The sequence below is a fragment of the Trichosurus vulpecula genome, chromosome 1 (assembly GCF_011100635.1).
Source record: "Trichosurus vulpecula isolate mTriVul1 chromosome 1, mTriVul1.pri, whole genome shotgun sequence".
Classification (NCBI taxonomy): domain Eukaryota; kingdom Metazoa; phylum Chordata; class Mammalia; order Diprotodontia; family Phalangeridae; genus Trichosurus; species Trichosurus vulpecula.
This window is the reverse complement of record NC_050573.1, coordinates 402,298,512-402,318,065: the sequence shown is the minus strand read 5'-3', so window position 1 is coordinate 402,318,065 and position 19,554 is coordinate 402,298,512. Positions and strand designations below refer to the sequence as shown.

Sequence of the window (19,554 nt, the reverse complement as noted above, 5' to 3'; positions counted from 1 at the left end):
AAAAAGAAAGGGTTCAAAAAAAAGTGGCACTTGAGGCTTGAAAAAAATGGGGGATACTTAAAAAGACTGCTCTAGTTATCCCAGAGGCCACTGAACCTGGAAAATGATACTCCAGGTCTAGAGTAGCAAAGAGTGGTAACTGTTCCCTCCCTAAATTAGCGCCTTAAGGGGAAAACAAATTAAATCCACAAGGAACCAAATGTTCAAGGTAATACATGTAATCTCCTGGGATAAAAATTACCCTGAGAAAAATCTATTTTATCATTAATAATAACAACTACAACTACTGGATTTGTTTCACTATCACGCAATGAGTTACATACAACTGGCTGCTTCCACTAACTTGAATGCATTTTTCTAGTCCACAAATGCACAGCCTGCGGACCTTGGCATTTTTTACATTTTTTCTTAATTTTCTAAACTTCATATACAGGACTAATAGCTTAAAAACTTGCATGGAAAACCAACCAGTCACAAGTGGTAAAACTCTCTAAGTGATTCTCAATAGAGAAAAAGTACGATTCCTGCAAATACTCTGGAGCTTTTTAAAAGGAGAGTAAAAAGAAAATAGCTACCAGGGTTTTCAGAATTGTCTTTTTTCAAAAACCAGATATTTCTCTATCACTTCAATTCCCAAGGGATCACTTTAAGATTTGAGTGAACCACTCCTGCAGTACCTCTCCTCCTGCATCAAGGTCAGAGGATCATAAGAACATAGATTTATTGCTGGACAGGGTTCTTAGCCTTTTTTTGTGTCATGGACCCCCTTTGACCATCTGGCAAAACCTACAGGCCCCTTCTATGAATAATGCTTTTCAATGCATAAAATAAAATACAAAGGATACCAGGGAAAACCAATTATACTGAAATATAGCTAATGAAATAGTTCATACTTTAAAGTTTGTACATATTACTTAAGGACTTCTGGTCTAGTTTTAGTCCTTCATTTTACAGCTGAATAGACTGAGGCCGTGCCCTACGTCAGAGAAGTGTTAAGTATCAGAGGAAGGATTTGAACCTAATTCATGTGACTCTAGATCATGCTCTTTCCACTAGCCAATGACAACTATTTTGTGGGCCTTTTGTTTTAAATTTGAACTTCTAATATCAGTTCCTTATCCCATGTAACATGAATTAATTAAATAACTAATGCACTTATTAAATTACGACCATGTGCCAGGTACTATGCCAAGTAAGAGCTAGGGATACAAACACAATTAAACAAGACAGTTCCTGCCTTCCAGGAGTTTACATTTTAATAGAAGAAGAAAATAAATATAGGGAGTGGTGATCAGGAAAGAGTATTTTGGACCAGGGAGTCAAAGGGATGATGATGAGAGATTCATGGGGTGACTGACTGACATTTTCTTTCCATGAATGGCAGTGCTGATTCCATACTGTTCTCAGAGCTAGAGTCAGCAACATAAGGCAAAAGTTAGCTACTCAGAGCCCACGTTCCCCAGAAAAGACTTGGAGTTCTGACAGGTGATAGAGACTAGAGCTGCAGGTGACATGGTAAAGAGAGGGCCAGGAGCTGGTGTGATGAACCTGGATGGGATAAGATCAGATTGGAGTTTAAATCTAATTTCTAAAATCTTCCCTCATCAAAACCTAGGGAAATTGAGAGATTTTTACACCTCTTTTTTTATAAGATGAAAATAGGGGAATGACTGAACAGTAATTTTATACCTGTTACCAAAAGGACACAGGAGGATTCAAATGAAATCTGTGCATTCTAATATATTAGCCACATTTCAAAAGTTGTAACTTTTTTATGAGTGCTTTGTTCCTCAGGAGAAAGGCAGCTGATTCTCACAATTTATGAAAGGAAATCAAACAAGCAAAATAAGTTATGTGCATGCTCTGCAATCCATTTTTAAAGAAGTTTTTAATCACATTAAATAAAAGAAAAATGCTCACAGTATTAATATAAGGACAACAAATAAAAAATGATTTATACATACTGCACAAAATAACACTGAACTCAACATATAAGTTCTTGAAAAGTTATGGTAGCACAGATATAAACTAAGATTAAAAAAAAAAACCAACAACTATGAAATGTGGAAAAGAAATCCAAGGAATAATTGGATCTGGTCACTATCAAGATTAAGTATCTGTAATCCCTATATACCACTAAATGCTCACCTGGAAATATTCTACAGTTGCAAGGTAATAACATTATCTTCCATCTGCAAAATGATATCCCCAAAGTAAAAATGATCTGTTTGCAGTATCAGCAATTTAATTTTAAAAAGCTCAAAAATACTGGGGTGCCTACCTACCTATAGTAAATGCTTTTTTAAAGTAAAAGTACTTAGCATTTTGGAGATTAAGCATTGAAATTAATCCCCATCTGTGCTCTCTGCACACATGGATTCACCTTCGCAAACTGCAAAGACTTCCTCATTTGAAAGCCTACTGCAAAAATAGCTATCCCTCTAATATAAGGATGGGCCTCAAATTTAATGAGTTTCATGTCTATTTCATCATAAAGGTAATTAATTTAAAATCTTCAATACCATCAAGTTCTGGAACTGCCTCCACCATGACCCACCTACCCTCCATTTTCCTCTCATGAAATTTAGAAGCAATTTGAAGAAGTCACTGCCGGAGATGTTTTACCAGGCGCCACAGAATTCTCTGTTCATAGAATTCCAAGGAAGAGTGGGAGTGCTGGTTTCCATATGTGACCACAACTTCCAGAAGTAATCTCCCTCATTTACTAAAAGAGATACAGAAAGAGATGTCTCCATGGTCACACAATAAGCCAGTGACAGAGGTGAGACAAGAGCACTGAATTCCAATCTCACAATCTCAACTCATATAATTATCTATGTACCTTAATACATCATAAAATAGTATCATTTTAAATGTATTGTATGTATGCATATAGTTAAAAAGAATTTAAAATACTTCCTTATATATCAAAAGTAAAGCATCCATTAGTCTAATTTGACACTATCCCTAACCCTTTCCTGGTTATGCAGCTTCTCAAGATGGTGTCAAATACAAACATTTCAGGACATCTCTATCAATTAGTTCACTCAGGCTTTGTCTGAATACTTTTGGTGAAAACATCAACTTTGGGTTCAGACTAACAGAGAAATACTTAAAATTATAAATTACTTTAAATTTTATTTACATGCACAATAATTGTTGTTTTCTTCTTACAATTTGTTCCAAAAAATGCATTCTCCAAACAAGAATTCCCATTTGCCAGAAAAGAGAAAAACACTCATCTAGACACCACATAACTAATGTAGTTAGTGACTTTTTGTCCATCTCTTTTTCTTCTAAAACTTTGGTTTACATTCCCCATACGATAAATCAGGGGTGGGGAACCTCTGGCCTGAAGGCCACATGCAGCCCTCTAAATCCTCAAGTGTGGCCCTTTGACTGAATTCAAACTTCACAGAACAAATCCCTTTAATAAAAGGATTTGTTCAGTAAAACTTGGATTCAGTCAAAATCTGCACCTAAGGACCTAGGAGGCCACATGTGGTCGCAAGGCTACAGATTCACCATCTCTGTGATAAATGGTCAAAGGATATGAACATGCAATTTTCTGAAGAAGAAATTCAAGTTATCAAGAGCTATATGGAAAAATTATCATCAATAATAATTCAAGAAATTAAATTTAAACAACTCTGGTGTTCTACCTCACAACCCCTCAGATTGCTACCTGATGAAACAGGTACATTAATGTACTATTGACAGAACTGTGATCTGGTCTAATTCTGGAACGCCTTTTGGAAATATGGCCCCAAAGTTATTAAATTGTGCATACTTTTTGACATAATAATATTGCTACTTGAGCTATCGCCCAAGAGATGAAAGGAGGAAGAGGACCCAGCTCTTTTTGTGATGGCAAAGAATTGGAAATTGAGGGGGTACCCATCAATTAGGAAATGGCTGAACAAATTATGATCTATAAACATGATGATAGAATGCCACTGAGCTAAAAGAAATGATGAAGGGAATCGTTTCAAAGAAACCTGAGAAGATGAATATGACCTGATTAAGAATAAAGAAGCAATATATCTAAAAGAGTAATTAATACAGTAATAACAATATTATAAAGAAGACAATAAATTATAAAGCTCAGAAACTTGAACCATCCCAATGACCAACCATGATTCCAGAAGATACATAATGAAACTGGCTACCTGGCAAAGAAATGATAGACTCAGAGTACACGCTGAAACACAATTTTTTTTGCACAAAGCCAATGTGGGAATTTGTTTTACTTGACTATACATATTTACAACAAGGATTTTGTTTTTCTTGCTTTCTTAGGGAGGAAGGGGGAAAAGAGAGAGAAGGGATAGAGAGAAGGCAGAACTACATTTGGAAAAAATAATTTAATTAGTAAATAAATTAAATTATGGCTTAGCAAGGAAAACACCATATCAGGGAATTCTCAATGAAAACTCACTAGGAGTCTAAATGAATTTTAAAATTAACAACAGCAAATATAAGAATCCAGCCATGGTTCCAATCTCACATCTTAAGGGACTGATACAGAGAGCAAACTGCTTATTAGTGACTTATGGTTCAAAGGGCATGGAGTCCTTCAGGGTCTCTAACATGCTTGGACAAATGTTTTTTCAATGGTGTTATAGTGGTTCTGAGATCTTTTATTTTTGTCTTTCTCTTTATTATCAACCAATTCTTAACTCTAGGAAAAGCACTGACCCCAAACTGGTTCCAGCTATCCTCCCCTTCTTTTGGTACTTCTAGTACAAAATTTCCTAGGCTTTTCAATTACTAATTATGCTTTTAAATAAAGTGATTAAAAGATTTACACCCTTTAACTCAGATACCATACCCTCTAAACCAGAGATTCCAATACTGGGTACCCCAAAGAGGTCACTGAAAAGAAAGTCCCCATATACAACTATGTATCTGTGAATTTTTTGTGATGGCAAAGAATTGGACACAAAATAGATGCTTATTGAGGATGGCTAAACAAATTGTGGCACATAAATGTAATAGGAAAGATTTACATAATGTGATGCAATATTAAGTAAACTGAGACAAGAATACAATATACACAATGACCATAACAATGTAAACAGAAAGAACTACTACAAAACAATCTAAAGTGAATGTTATGAAATTACAAAGAATAAGCATGGTTCCAAAGAAGAGACATGAGAAGATACCTCCATACCACACCTTTGCATGAGTGTGGAACACTAAATATAATCATATTTTTACAATATATTAATAATTTTTGCAAATTTTTTCTCTCTTCCGTTTTTTTTAAAATATTGTTTGTTATACAGGATGATTCTCTGTTAAGTGGGAAAAGAGAGAGATTCTACTGGGAGAAATATTGGTGATGTAAATATATACATACACATATATTTACATGTATATGTATATATGTAATTATTATTATAAAAATGTATTTAAAAGAAACTTCCCAAGCTTGCAAAATAAATATATCTGGTTTTGTCACTTTTTAATAAATGATGTTACAAATATTTCAAGTGATAATTCTAAATTAGTTACACAGACCCCTGGCCCAAGCTGTTGTCACGTTCTGAAAACGGTAAGAAATCTGAGAAAGATGAATCTTCTAAAAATGGTGGTTTTCTCCTGCTTCAGGTCATGGTGCTACCATTGTGAAGGAATCACCTACCTGAAAACATCTGGATGAAATTAAAAGTGTTACTTATTATTAATTTTCCATCTTCCACATACACAAAAACTTAAAAATATAAACATCAAAACATGAGGAACTGTCTCTAAAGTTGATAACCCAACGCCTGTCTTTTGCTTCCTCAAAAAAAAAAAATCTGATGTTATCCTAGTGCCGTATCATTCAGTTAAAAATATCTACACCCCTTAGAGGTTACACTGAGAAAACCACACATTCTCATAAAATCCAGCAAATATTTCAAAGACATCTTAATCATAATAAATCAGAAGGTAAGCAGAGGAAAAGAAACTTCCTGGAAACAAGATACCACCATGGTGTGAATCATTTACAATATTAGCTAATACTCTACAGGAAATGACACCAGGTGATATCTGAGTCCTAGTAAATATGGATTAACTCTGAAAGTGGATTTTCCCCTCTAGCATATCAAATAATTATGATGAGAGTGTTTCCTTTTAGTATGGTATTTACACATTATATCTTGGATACACGTCTCAAGAAGACAATAGTCATTATCAAGTCAACAAATAGCTCTCTCAGCAATAACCCTGCCTCCTCTTCTTCCTATGCCTTCTCCTGGATGACCTTTCACATTATAGGTTTCTCTGGTTCAACTGTACAATTCCTGGGAGGACAAGCAGCTACTTTCTCCTTGGAGCATCCAACTTTTTCCTCCTCAGAAAGAGCTACCAATCTATTTTAAGCTATAATCATACAACTATCCTTTCCCTTCCTTCCATCTCAGTGTAACAGGCTTCCATTCTCCATCATCCTGACAAAAGTCAAGTCTCTTTCTATTCTTCCATCACATCAGATTCTTTTTTTCTCCCAATAAAGCTTTATTTCTGTTTCCTATAGGACCCCTTTATTCTCCCTAATAACTTGAGACTTGAATATGTGTTCTTAAAATCATTTCACATTGCCCAAGAACATGGAAGACTAAACACTGGTAAGAGTTATTCAGCTGTGGCAGAAATACAAACAACACACACTTGACAAAAATAACTGCAAATTCCCCCTACTCTCTACAGTGGCTGAGAGTTTTTGCTTTGTTTCTTAAAAATATTTAAGGCTATTTACATCTCGACTGGTTAAAACTTTTCGGAGACAGCTTTCCTCAAACTCCTTCATAACACAGTTTTTAGAGGAAAATCCTCCATTCAATATCCGGTAAGTATGTGCTGTGTGATGCAAACTGGAGTTTCAAGATAGACAAATAGATTTTATCCTGACTTGAAAACAACAAACTTAGCTAAACTTTTTTTTATAAAATTTGAATTGTAACTTGAGAACTTACATTTTTAAGTCCTAATTTCAGTTATGTTACGAATTATTCTAACAAAGGGAAAGGGAGAGAAAAAGAAAAAAGCATTTATATAATGCCTACTACATTCCAGGCACTGTGCTAAATGATATACAAATATTGTCTCATTTAATTCTCCCAACAATCCTGCAAGGTAGGTGCTATTACTGGTCTCATTTTACAGTTAGGGAAACCGAAGCAAACAGAGGTGAAGTGACTTGCCCAGGGTCACAAAGCTGTAGTACCTGAGAGTAAACGTGAACTCTGGTCTTTCTGACTCTCTGCCCTATGGCGCCACCTAGTGAGCTCAAAGGTGTAAAACTGCAATTGCCAACAGTACAGTCGAGTCTTCATTCTTTGCAAGACATACATTTCTGAGTGACACAATGAAGGACACAACAAAAAAATAGAAGAACCCTGACCAACCCTGACCACCACCACCATCTCCCACCTTTCATCCTTGAAGAGCAAAAGAGACAAGATTGTTCAATTGATTTTCCGCCCAACAGGACCAATCACAAGATGGACAATGGGAAATCTTTATCCATTTATTTTTTTCTTACGTGGATGATTAGGCCAGACAGTGGACTCCGCACTGAAGCTCTGGGAACAAAGGCAAGGGCCTATGAACACCCCTGCCCACTTACCAGGAACTTCTTCTGCTCTTATGGTCATTAGCTGGTCTCTCTTGAATTTGGGAGGAATCCACAAAAAATCAAATACAAGAAATTACACAAATTAAAAGGTGAGTCTTAGCTAATATAGTTCTTACATTTAGAAGCCTTAATATGAAGTCTGCCTTGACCAATGCATATTATTCTACTCACTGTATTTTTTATCTCCAGAACCTTCCTGGAACATAGTAAGGGCTTAATAAATGCATGCTGACTAACTGATTGAATGCAAATCCCTACCCTTCCACATCTCAGAAGGCATTTCCTGTGTATGTAGCCACAACACTTATCATCTAGTGATGAACATTTCAATGTTGATCTTCTCCAAATTTAACTAGCTGAAATTAGAACAACACTTCTCACCCTATACCTAGTTAAGATCAAAATGGATACATGACTTTGCTATAAAAGGTCACATTTTAGAAAAGAATAGAAGAAATTGCCTTTCAAAGCCACAAATGAGGGAAGAGTTCATGACCAAATGAGGTATAGAAAGGATCACACAAGAAAAAATGGACAATTCCAATTACATAAAATGTGCAAAACAATATCAATGTCAATCCAAAATCAATCAACCTAAAATTAGAAGAGAAAGTTAACTGGGAAAATATTTGCAGTAAGTTTCTCTGATAAAGGATGTCCATTATCACTCCTATTACTCAATTTGGTACTAGAAATGTTAGCTTTAGCAATGAGAGAAGAAAAAGAAGTTGAAGGAATTAGAATAGGCAAAGAAGAAACTAAATTATCACTTTTTGCAGATGATATGATGATTTACTTACAGAATCCTAGAGAATCAAGTAAAAAAGCTACTTGAAATAATGAACAACTTTAGCAAAGTTGCAGGATATAAAATAAACCCACATAAATCCTCAGCATTCCTATATATTACTAACAAAGCCCAACGGCAAGAGATAGAAACAGAAATTCTATTTAATTCTATTTAAAATTACTAAAGACACTATAAAATATTTGGGAGTCTACCTGCCAAGACAAACCCAGGACCTATACGAACACAATTACAAAACACTTCTCACAAAAATAAAGACAAATCTAAATAAATGGAAAAGCATCAGCTGCTCATGGGCAGGCCAAGCTAATATAATAAAAATGATAATTTTACCTAAATTAATTTACTTGTTCAGTGCCATACCAATCAAAATACCAAAAAATTATTTTACAGAGCTGGATAAAATAGTAACAAAATTTATCTGGAAGAACAAAAGGTCCAGAATATCAAGGGAATTAATGAAAAGACATGCGAGGGAAGGGAGAATAGGCGTACCAGATATTAAACTGTATTATAAAATAGCGGTCATCAACACTACTTGGTACTGGCTAAGAAAGAGAGTCGCAGATCAGTGGAATAGGTTAGGTACACAAGACGCAGTAGTCAATGACTATAGCAATCTTTAATAAACCCAAAGAATCCAGCTACTAGGTTAAGAATTCACTATTTCACAAAAACTGCTGGGAAAACTGGAAAATAGTATGGCAGAAACTGAGCATAGCCCAAAATGTTATACCATATACCAAAATAAAGTCAAAATGGGTTCATGATTTAGGAATAAAGGCTGATACTACAAGCAATTTGGGAGAGCAAGGAATAGTTTACCTGTGAGATTTATGGGAAAGGGAAGAATCCATGACCAAACAAGAGATAGAAAGCATTACAAAATGAAAAGTGGATAATTTTGATTATGTTAAATTGAAAAGTTTTTGTACAAACAGCCAATGCAACAAAGATTAGGAGGGAAGCAGAAAATTGGGAAAGAATCTTTACAACCAGTGTCTCTGATAAAGACCTCATGTCTAAAGCATGCAGGGAACTGAGTCAAATTTATAGGAATACAAGTCATTCCCCAATTGAGAAATGGTCAAAGGATATGAAGAGGCAGTTTTCAGAGGAAGAAATTAAAGATATCTATAGGCATATGAAAAAAATGCTCTATATCACTATTGATTAGAGAAATATAATCAAAACAACTCTTAGGTATCACATCTCTCCTGTCAGATTGGCTAACATGACAAAATAGGAAAATGATAAATGTTGGAGAGGATGTGGGAAAATTGGAACACTGTTACATTGTTGAGGGAGTTGTGAACTGATCCAGCCATTCTGGAAAGCAATTTGGAACTACACCCAAAGTGTTATGAAAATGTGCATACCCTTTGACCCAGCAATACCACTTCTAGGGCTTTATCCCAAAGATACCACACAAGTGGGAAAGGGACCCATATGTACAAAAATATTTATGGCAGCTCTTTTTGCGGTAACAAAGAACTGGACATCAAGGGGATGCCCATCAATTGAGGAACGGCTAAACAAATTGTGGTATATGAATGTAAAGGAATACTATTGTGTTACAAGAAATGAGGAACAGACTGACTTCATTATAACTTGGAAAAATTTATATGAACTGATGCTGAGTGAGGGGAGCAGAACCAGGAGACACACAGTATCTATAAGGATTAACTTTGATAGACTTCACTCTTTTCATAAATGCAAGGTTCAAAGACAGCTCCAAAAGACTCATGATGGAAAAAGCTGAGAACATCCAGAGAAAGAATTATGGAGTCTGAATGCAAACTGAGGGAAACTATTTGCTCTCTCTCTTTTATGTTCCTCCTTTTTTGGTTTCATTTCTCCTTTCTCATGATTCATTCCATTACTTATAATTCTTCTTTACAACTGGACTATTATGTAAATAAGTTCAATGTGAAGGTATATGTAGAACCTATAACAGATTACATGCTGTCTTAGGGAGAAGAGGGGAGGAGAGGGATGGGGAGAAAATTTGGAACTCAAAAACTTGTGGAACTGAGTGTTGTAAACTAAAAATAAAAAATAAATTTTAAAAAATTTTTTAAATTAAAAAAAAATTTATGAAAGGGGTGGTTTCAGAGAAACCTGGGAAGATTTTTATGAACTTACATAGACTGAAGTGAGTAGAACCAGAAGAGTAATTTATTCAATAACAACAACATTGTAAAGACAAAGTACTTTGAAAAACTTAACTGTGATTAATATAATGACCAAAACAAAGAACCAATGAAAAATCAACGCAACCCACCTCCTACAATACCAGCAGCAAGTGCACTAGCACACCAAAGGACACGACACAGGCTTGCAACAAAACACATCCCCATACGCCATCCTCCTTCCAAAGTTCCAGTGCCATGAAGGCTCTGGCTCTAGGCTGGAGGAGTTTGTCTAGGACAGGCAAGACATCCAACACGACCAAAGCCCTTCACGAACAAAAGCCTTCCAGGGGCCACAACTTCATAGGAATGGAATATTGTGTTACAAAGAGCATAGGAGCTCAGGATGCAATCTCTTGCAAATGAAATATCTTACGAATCTGAGCTTAACCATACAGGACAAAAGATCGACATTCAATAAAGGAAAATTTGAAACATTTTTAGAAAGATAACCAGAAGAGATTATTTGCTTCTCAAAGACTGCAAACAATAAAAATGCAGGAGAAGTGAATAAAGACAGCAGTAGCAACAGAGTGATAACAGAAAGAACAGTAAAAGAATTCTTCCTAAATGTACACAATGAAACAAGAGTGAAAGTTGAAATTTGGTAACAGTAACAGTGAAGAGGAGCACAAAGGGCATTGTGAACAGAACCTGGCAACAACCTGCCTACGGGAATGCTTCTTTTATGGGACTACATTGTAACATGGGAGGGGGGAGGGGGAAGAAACAGTGATACAAAATAAGTGATGCACCAGGGTCATCAGGAATTACCTCTGTGTCTCCAAAATCGAAAAACCTACAGGGGAATGGGTGAAGAGGAGAGGGGAAAGACTGAAAATAGGACGAAAGGAAGGAAGACTTACTTTGGTGGTAGGAAGGGGTTCTACTGATGAATTCTCTTATGGGCAAAGGAAGATGAGGGTCTGACATTGGATGAGGCCTGGGGGATTTGGTGCCTTAGAAGTCTATTTGTTCTGGAAAAAGACAAGTTGAAATCCCTGAAGGCAACAGGCACCTGGAAGACCAGGGGAGCAGGGGCACAGAAGAAATTTCCATGTAAGTGTAGGAAATGAAAGGTCAAGAAGAGACAGTATGAATCAGTAGTGGGGATGTCCCCTACCATGGGATAGTGTTCACTCTGACACTTGCAATAACAGGCATTATTCTGAGGGTGTAGCACAACAGAAAAAGGGAATCCATGAGGTAAGCCCTACAAGGCAGTGAGAGAAAGCACCTACAAGACAGTGCCTTCTAGAATGGATACTGAAGAAGCCTTGATTTCATGAAGAATACAAGAAAAAAGAGAGACCAGATGATAAAAGAGATCATGAATCAGAGAATAAGAGTCTAAACAGAAAGAGACAATGTATAACGAAGAGAGTAAGAGAAATAAATCCTTTTTGAAAAGGGATGCAAGAAATGAACAAAAAAAACCAATGAACAGGGCTAGCTGAAGGGGAGGAGAGGAAGGGAGAATCTACTTGATTGAGAGGAAAAAAAGAGAGGGAAGAAATATAGAACCAGAAAAAAGCAAGGGAAAGGAACTAATAAACCCTAAAAGGAAAGGGTAACCAATTAGAAAAGAGAATCTGGGGGAGAGGAAGAGAGCCAGGAGGAAGAGGACCATCTTAAAAAAAAAGATTAAAGTAAATGAAGGAACCATGTTAACAGCAGAAGAGGAGAAAAAACATACCTGAAAAAAAAAAAACAATTTAAGAGACAGATGGAGGAAAATAAAAATCTAACGCTTATCATTTTAAATGTGAAAGGATTAAACAATCATTTTACTGAAAACTTGGATAAGAAAACAAAACTCTACAATCTGTTGCTTACAAAAAGCACATTTAAAAAAATAAAGACTTACACATACTAAAACTGAAGGGATAGAAAAAAATTTTACTATGCATCAAGTGAATCCAAAAAAGCAGGAGTTGACATCATGCTATCAAACAAAGCAAAAACAAACAATCCCAAAAAAAAGGATTGACAGGGAAACAATACTATGCCCAAACAACAATAGACAACAAACCAGTATCAGTAATGAATTTATATGCTCCAAATGCCATAGCATCCAAATGTATAAAGGAAACATTATCTGAGCTTCAATACATAGATAGCAACACAATAGAGACAGGAGACTTCATATCCCTCTATCAGTTTTTGATACGTGTAACAGAAAAAAAAAAGAGAAAATATGGAAATGAACAAATTTCCGGAAAACCATCTAGCATTCATCAAAAAAAAAGAGAGATCAATGGAACATTCTAGACAAGGGAGAATCTGAAACAACAGAACTCAATAACTCTGTGTTTGATAAAAATGAAAACCATAAATTACCTAGAAAAAACTCTTTATTTGATAAAAACTGTTGAGAAAACTAGAAAATAACCCAACAGAAATCAGGCTTAGATGAATGTCTTATGCCACACTCCACAATACATTCTTAATGGATATGCAATCTAAATATTAAAGATCAAACTATTAAAAGAGAATCAAATTATATTCCTCTCACAGCTTTGGGTAGGAGATGTATTTTTAATCACTAATAATAAGATAAATTCAAATTAAAACCTTTTAATTTTACCTCATACCCTGCAAATTAGCAAAAATGACCAAAAAATGGCAATAGTTAATGTTTGAGGGGTTGTGGAAAAATAGGCACATTAACATATTATTGATGGAACTGTGAAATTTGGGGAAAAAAAATTTAGAATGATGTGAATAAAGTGACTAAAATGTCTAGACTCTTTGACCCAGAGACTCCATTGCTGGGCTTATCCCCCAAGGAAAACACTGATAAGAAGAAAGTCCCCATATAGTCCAAAATATTTATAACAGCACCTTTTGTGATATCTAAGAATTAGAAATAAAACAGATGCCCATTGACTGAGGAATGGCTAAACAAAATGTGGCACATGAATGTATTAAAATATTACTGTGCTGTAAGAAACAATGTGTGTGATAAAAACAGAGAGGCACAGAAAGATCTAAAAGAACTAAAGCAGAGTGAAGTAGAGCCAAGAAAACAATACACGTACTAACAATGTAAAGGGAGAGAACGATACACCAAAAAAGTCAAAAGTAAATGTAAAAATTATAAATATCAAGGAGGACTCAAATGAAGAGATTGAGAACAAGAGGTCAACCCCAACCCACCTCTTCCCGGAAGTGGAAGGTCCACAGGTGTTACATATTGCATATTTTTTTCAATATATCAATCAGATGTGCTGATTTTTTTTCCTCTCTAAAAAAATACTATTTGCTTTGGGGCAGCTAGTGGCGCAGTAAGCAGAGCACCAGCCCTGGAGTCAGGAAGACCTGAGCTCAAATCCGGCCTCAGACACTTGACACACTTACTAGCTATGCGACCTTGGGCAAGTCACTTAACCCCAAACGCCCTGCCTTCCCCCCACAAAAACAAAACAAACAAAAAATAATACTCTCTGTTTTAAGGGATGGATTTCTAGAAAGGGAAGAAGGACAGATACTTGGGATAACTATGATGTAAGAAATAAAAGATATCAATAAAAACTTATTTTTTGAAAAAAGGTATATTTCAAACCAGCTTCCCACAGCATTCTGCAATTTCACCAGTGTCTAGAATTTTCAGTGAACTATTACGCCAAACCACAGAAAAACAATTCATTCACATTTGAGATTTATTATCACATTAAGGTGAAAAGAAATAACAACATTATGCAGGATCATTGGTGTAGGTAGCTGGGCAGTTCCGTAGCTACCAACATACTAGGCAGCTGGTGCCATTGTGGATAGAATTCTGGGTCTAGAGTCAGGAACACCGGAGTTCAAATCCAGCCTCAGGCACAGCCTCTATTTTGCCTCAATTTCCTCAACTGTATAATGGAGATAATAATACCTCACAGGGTTGTTGTGAAGATCAAATGATGTATTTTTAAAAGCACGGGGCAGGGAACCTGCGGCCTCAAGGCCACACGTGGCCCCCTAGGTCCTCAAGTATGGCCCTTTGACTGAGTCCAAGTTTTACAGTTTAAGGGGATTTGTTCTGTGACATGTGGCCTTGAGGCCGCGGGTTCCCCACCCCTGGTCTAGCACATTGTAGCTGCTACATAAATGCTTATTTTTTTCCCTCGCCCTTCCCATACCTGTTCCAGTCCCAACTTGAGCTCCAATCTTTGCCATACTTGACAGGAGGAAAAAAGGCAAGGGAGAAAATGGTGCCAGGGGAAAGGAAGGAGGTAGGACCCTCTGACCAGCAGACCTGACTATCTGTGCTCAGAGCCTCTCCAGAGTATTCACCAAGATGCTCAATAAAGACAATCTGTGTCACAATTTGAGGTTGTAAACCAATGCTCTATCGCAATCATTATATGCTCCTTCTTTCTTTTATTCTCCTTTGTTGTTGTTGTTTTAATTACCAAATTACAGACCGAAAATTTAAAAAGATTTCAGAGATCATATAGTCCAACACCTTCATTTTACACATAAGGAAACCAAGATCCAGAGAAGGAAAATAAATTGCCACACATTACAAAAGGAAATAAGTAGCAGAGTGGGAATTTAAACTCGGACCTTCTGAACGCCGAATCCAAGATGCCTCTTGAAAGGCAAAAAAAAATCTATCTCGTCTTTTCATAGTTTCTGGCACATATGAAGCAATCAATAAATGTTCTCAGACTTAATGATTAAAATTGAGGGTTGGGCCCTAAATCTAAAGCAAATTTGTCTAGCTTTGTCTCACACTATGTTCTCAAGTTTATTGTACGGAGCCAGGTGGGAAGTTGTATAGAAATGCTTTACCTTCAGAAATGCCTAACTATGGAGGAGTATCACAAACAGCAATCTGTAATCAGAAATCGGTTTTTTATGTTTTTGTTTTGTTTTTGTTCTACTTTTTTAGAACAGTACCTTGAGTACTTTACACAAATAGGAATGATCAAGTAAATGATATAGCTTAGTGTATGAATGCAATATAACAAGACAGTAACACTTACAATTTCATCTTGCATTTCATCGTCATCATCATCACTATCATCATCACTATCCTGGTATCCGGGTGGGAGTGGGGGACCTATGAGTTCATCTGTATCTTCAGATTGTATTTGGGGTGGCAAAGGAGGCCCAATTAATTCTTCATCAGAACTATCTTCATTTCCACTGCTCTCTGTGTCACTAAAAATAGAGAAAAATAATTTTTTTTTTACATTCAACCCTATCTTTTCAATCTTCTTACATTCAACTCCGACTCCATTTAACCTTACAATCCCACAAGGCCTTTCTCCCTGAGATAGTTGGAATGTGAGATAGTTGGAGTATCTTGTGTGAACTTAATTGTTTGGATGCTGTCTCCCCTCTCAGAATGTGAGCTATTTTAGAACAGGGACCATGTTTTTGCCTTTATTTGTATTCTAGGTGCTTGGCCTTGAAACATAGTAAGGAATAAATAAATGTTCATCGATTGACTAATTCTCTGCTATTGTTTAACAAAGCATTCACAAGATGTGTAAAATCTCTCAATTTTTTTAAAAAACTGGATTTTTAACATTACTGTTAAATATATAATTCTAATATTATTCTTGTTTTATTTTATCTCAACTACTCAAATAACTGATTTTTCTGATTTTCTCACTCAAACTATCTCAAACTCACTCAAAATCTGATAACATCAGATATAAATCAGAGGCACTGGTAGAGGCTGGGGAAAAGGTATTGTACAAGTACCAGCACCTCCATATCGCTGGAAAAGATCAACAGGAACATATTAGGCTAAAGAATCTTCACCCTGTTTAAATGGACATCCTTCAGTTTTCTTTGTCTTATAATCACTATACCTGTAAAATTAGCCAAATTCTGTTTGAAAGCTGAGTATATGAAACAGTAATAAGAAAAACTCAGTATCATCCCCAAAATATTTAAATACATATTTGAACTACTATCAATTCCATGGTTGCTGTTCATCACATAGAACACTCCATTCGCCATCTCTCATGCTGCTTGTGTTGGTCACTCCTGTGCACAGAATGAACCCCCTCCTTGCCTTGCCTCTGAGAATCCCATTTCCTTCAAAACTAAGTTCAATGACACCTTTTACAAGAAGCCTTCCCCAATTTCCTACTCCACTCTCACCCCAACTGTTAGTGTCCAACACCTCTAAAACGACTTTGTATTTATTTGGGATACAAATACTTATATCCACACAATAGGTTGTGAGCTAAGGGCAGAGACTATTTCATTTTGGGTTTTATAAGCACAACACCTAATACTGGTGTTTAATAAATGTCTGCTGATCAACTGGCATACTTGCTGGATTGAGTGCACTATATAGTTTTCTAAAATTTCAAAAATATTAAGTAGTCTAATGCTTTAAACTACTTTTATTTTTTAATCTAAAAATAATTGTAACATTCTTGTTTTCATTCGTGAGAATCATTTTGGATTTAATTTCTTTATTCCTGACAATTCAATGTTGTAAAGGATAAACACTGTACCACCTTATACAAAACATTAATAAGTACTCTGACTTGTTTTCTCTTATAGTGGTGTGAAATATGGGTTTAATTCAAATCCTTTCTTATATGAACACCTTATAAAATGCATACATTTTCATGAGGGCTGTTATTTAATGGGATAATCCATGACTAGAAAAGGGTTTTTTTTCACCCTAAGCAAAGTTAACTAGCCCATAAAGAAATTAAACCTGGAATTCCTGCTCTGTTCAAATACATGAATTATTATGCTTAAATATCTATTAGTCATACCACTTAAAGGATCAAAGCTGATTTCACGGCTGATATAAGGGAACTAATATTCAAGAAAAAAAAATAGTTGCAAAAGACTTTAGGACTTCTAGCTCCATTTTTGCCTTTTAACTTTCAATATTCAGAAGCCAAAAGTAAAAACTTTCCTCAAATAGTAGTCTGGTACTTGGGGCTTGTAGCAGTGGGGGGAGAGGAGGTAGTCCATAAAGAGCCAAAACTGTTCCTTGTTGCAAAAAGAGATGCATTCCATTTGTCAAATATTCTTTGATTCAACATGATGCAAGGGCATGAAGGAGGCCATGAGAAACGTTACTAATTGGATTAGAAAACAGTTAACTTCCAAATGCTTAATTTTTTCCAGACTGGCTACCATTAAAGATTTCAACAAATTATCAAGTTAAAAAAATAGAAATATAAAATAGCAGCCTCAGAGAAGAAAAAGCCATTGCTTTCTAGTATTAATTTTTTAATATCCAATTTGAAAATTCCTATTTCACAACAGCTTATCAGATCCATTCAATCTCTAAGTGCTCTTCTGGTTCAAGGAATCCAAAAACATATTTTTACATATGGATTGATAGGCAGATAGATAATCAGAACCCAGATAATTTAACTTATACACATAAAATGCAGTGGTAGGTAAATAATTTGGGAAAGTCATAATTTTGATCTGGTTTCATTTTGTGACAGCAATAGTCCTGAGTTTTGGCCTCTACTAAAAAGACTGACTCAGAATATCTGACCTTTTCCAGATGAAACAAACGAACTGGACTCCCTACTTTAAATTAGTTATGTCAGTTGATTTATGCCATATATATTTCATTTGCCATCTTATGTGGTGTTTTTAATTCCAAGAAAATGGATATTACTACAACGGGTAAGGGGGGATAGAAAGGAAAGGAAAGCTATTGAAAATTTTCTCACATAATCAGGGTACACAAGTAGACATTTATATAAACAAGGATAAGGGGTTGGATGGGGGGTATTGACTGACACTAGAATCTGTCATCTGAACTAGTCAAAAGAAGAATATCCACACACACATACACAGAGTAGGATATAGAAATATATTTCACTCAAGGGAAAAAGAAGGGAAATGGGAAGAGGAAGAGAGAATTGGAGAGAGGGGAGATTAAGGAATTAGTCCTAAAGAAAATAAACTTTAGGGACATACAAAAATATTTATAGCTCTTTTTGAGGTGGCAAAGAATGGGAATCTGAGGGAGTGTCCATAAATTGGACAGTGAATGAACAAGCTATAGTGCGTGTGTATGTGTGTGTGTGTGTACTATTGTACTTAACTCTTTATCAGCATAATAACCACCTAGGATTCCTGAGGACTAATGAAACATGCTACTTGACAGAGACGTGAAGAACGAAGATTGCAGAATGAGACAAATTTTTTTTTGGACATGGACAATGTGAAAGTTTGTTTTGGTTGACTACACGTCCATAATATCTCTTAATTTTCTTGTATTTTTAATTGGGGGGAAGGGGTGGGAAGGTGAAAAGGCAGATTGTAGCTGATTAAAACAATAAAATACATTTTTTAAAATTTATGATGAGCCTTCCAAGACAGAAAAGTAGACCAAAGCCAAGAAACTAAGTTCCCTAACTCCCCTCAACAAAAACTGGGAAGGAAGAAAAAAAACAGCTCTTCAAAAAAAAAAAGGTCTTCTACCACTATCAACAGATGCATTGTTGCAGGGATGAGGATCAAATAACAAAGCTGTTGGCAGATCCATGAGCTGCCTGGAGAAGAAGTAAGGAGAAACGGAAAGAGAATGATGAGCTACTGAGCATTTTGCCCAAGATTAGGCTGTAGGAACAGAGTTAGGAAAACTATCCAAGCTTCTTCTGTAGCTGCTGTGTTCTCTAGAGGCACTTGCATCCTCCCCCACTCCCAACTAGGGACGAAGAGAAAACAGAAAACCCTGAAGCCTGGAGCCAAATCAACCACAAAACTGCAACTCTATGTTCCAGGTTATAAAAGGAAAAGCGAGAACAACTGAAGAGAAAAATTAGGAGATCAAGAAAAAGGCTTCAACAATAGTCCTAGCAATGAAATAAACAGCCTTAAGCATCCGGACATAGCCACAGCCACCAGTCCCCCCTACCCTTACCCCTTTCTACACCTCTAACTGGGACTTGAGAATACACACTAGGCCATTCCCCTCCTATCAC

General features: G+C 36.0%; 1 protein-coding gene across 1 annotated transcript in view; it reads right to left on the bottom strand.

Moving 5' to 3' along the window:
- WDR70 (WD repeat domain 70) overlaps positions 1 to 19,554 on the bottom strand; it is a 320,082-nt gene that overhangs the window by 281,229 nt on the left and 19,299 nt on the right. Inside the window, exon 5 of the mRNA XM_036736844.1 lies at positions 15,607 to 15,784. Within this exon, the coding sequence (XP_036592739.1) occupies positions 15,607 to 15,784 (178 nt within the window). The remainder of the gene's footprint in view (positions 1 to 15,606; positions 15,785 to 19,554) is intronic.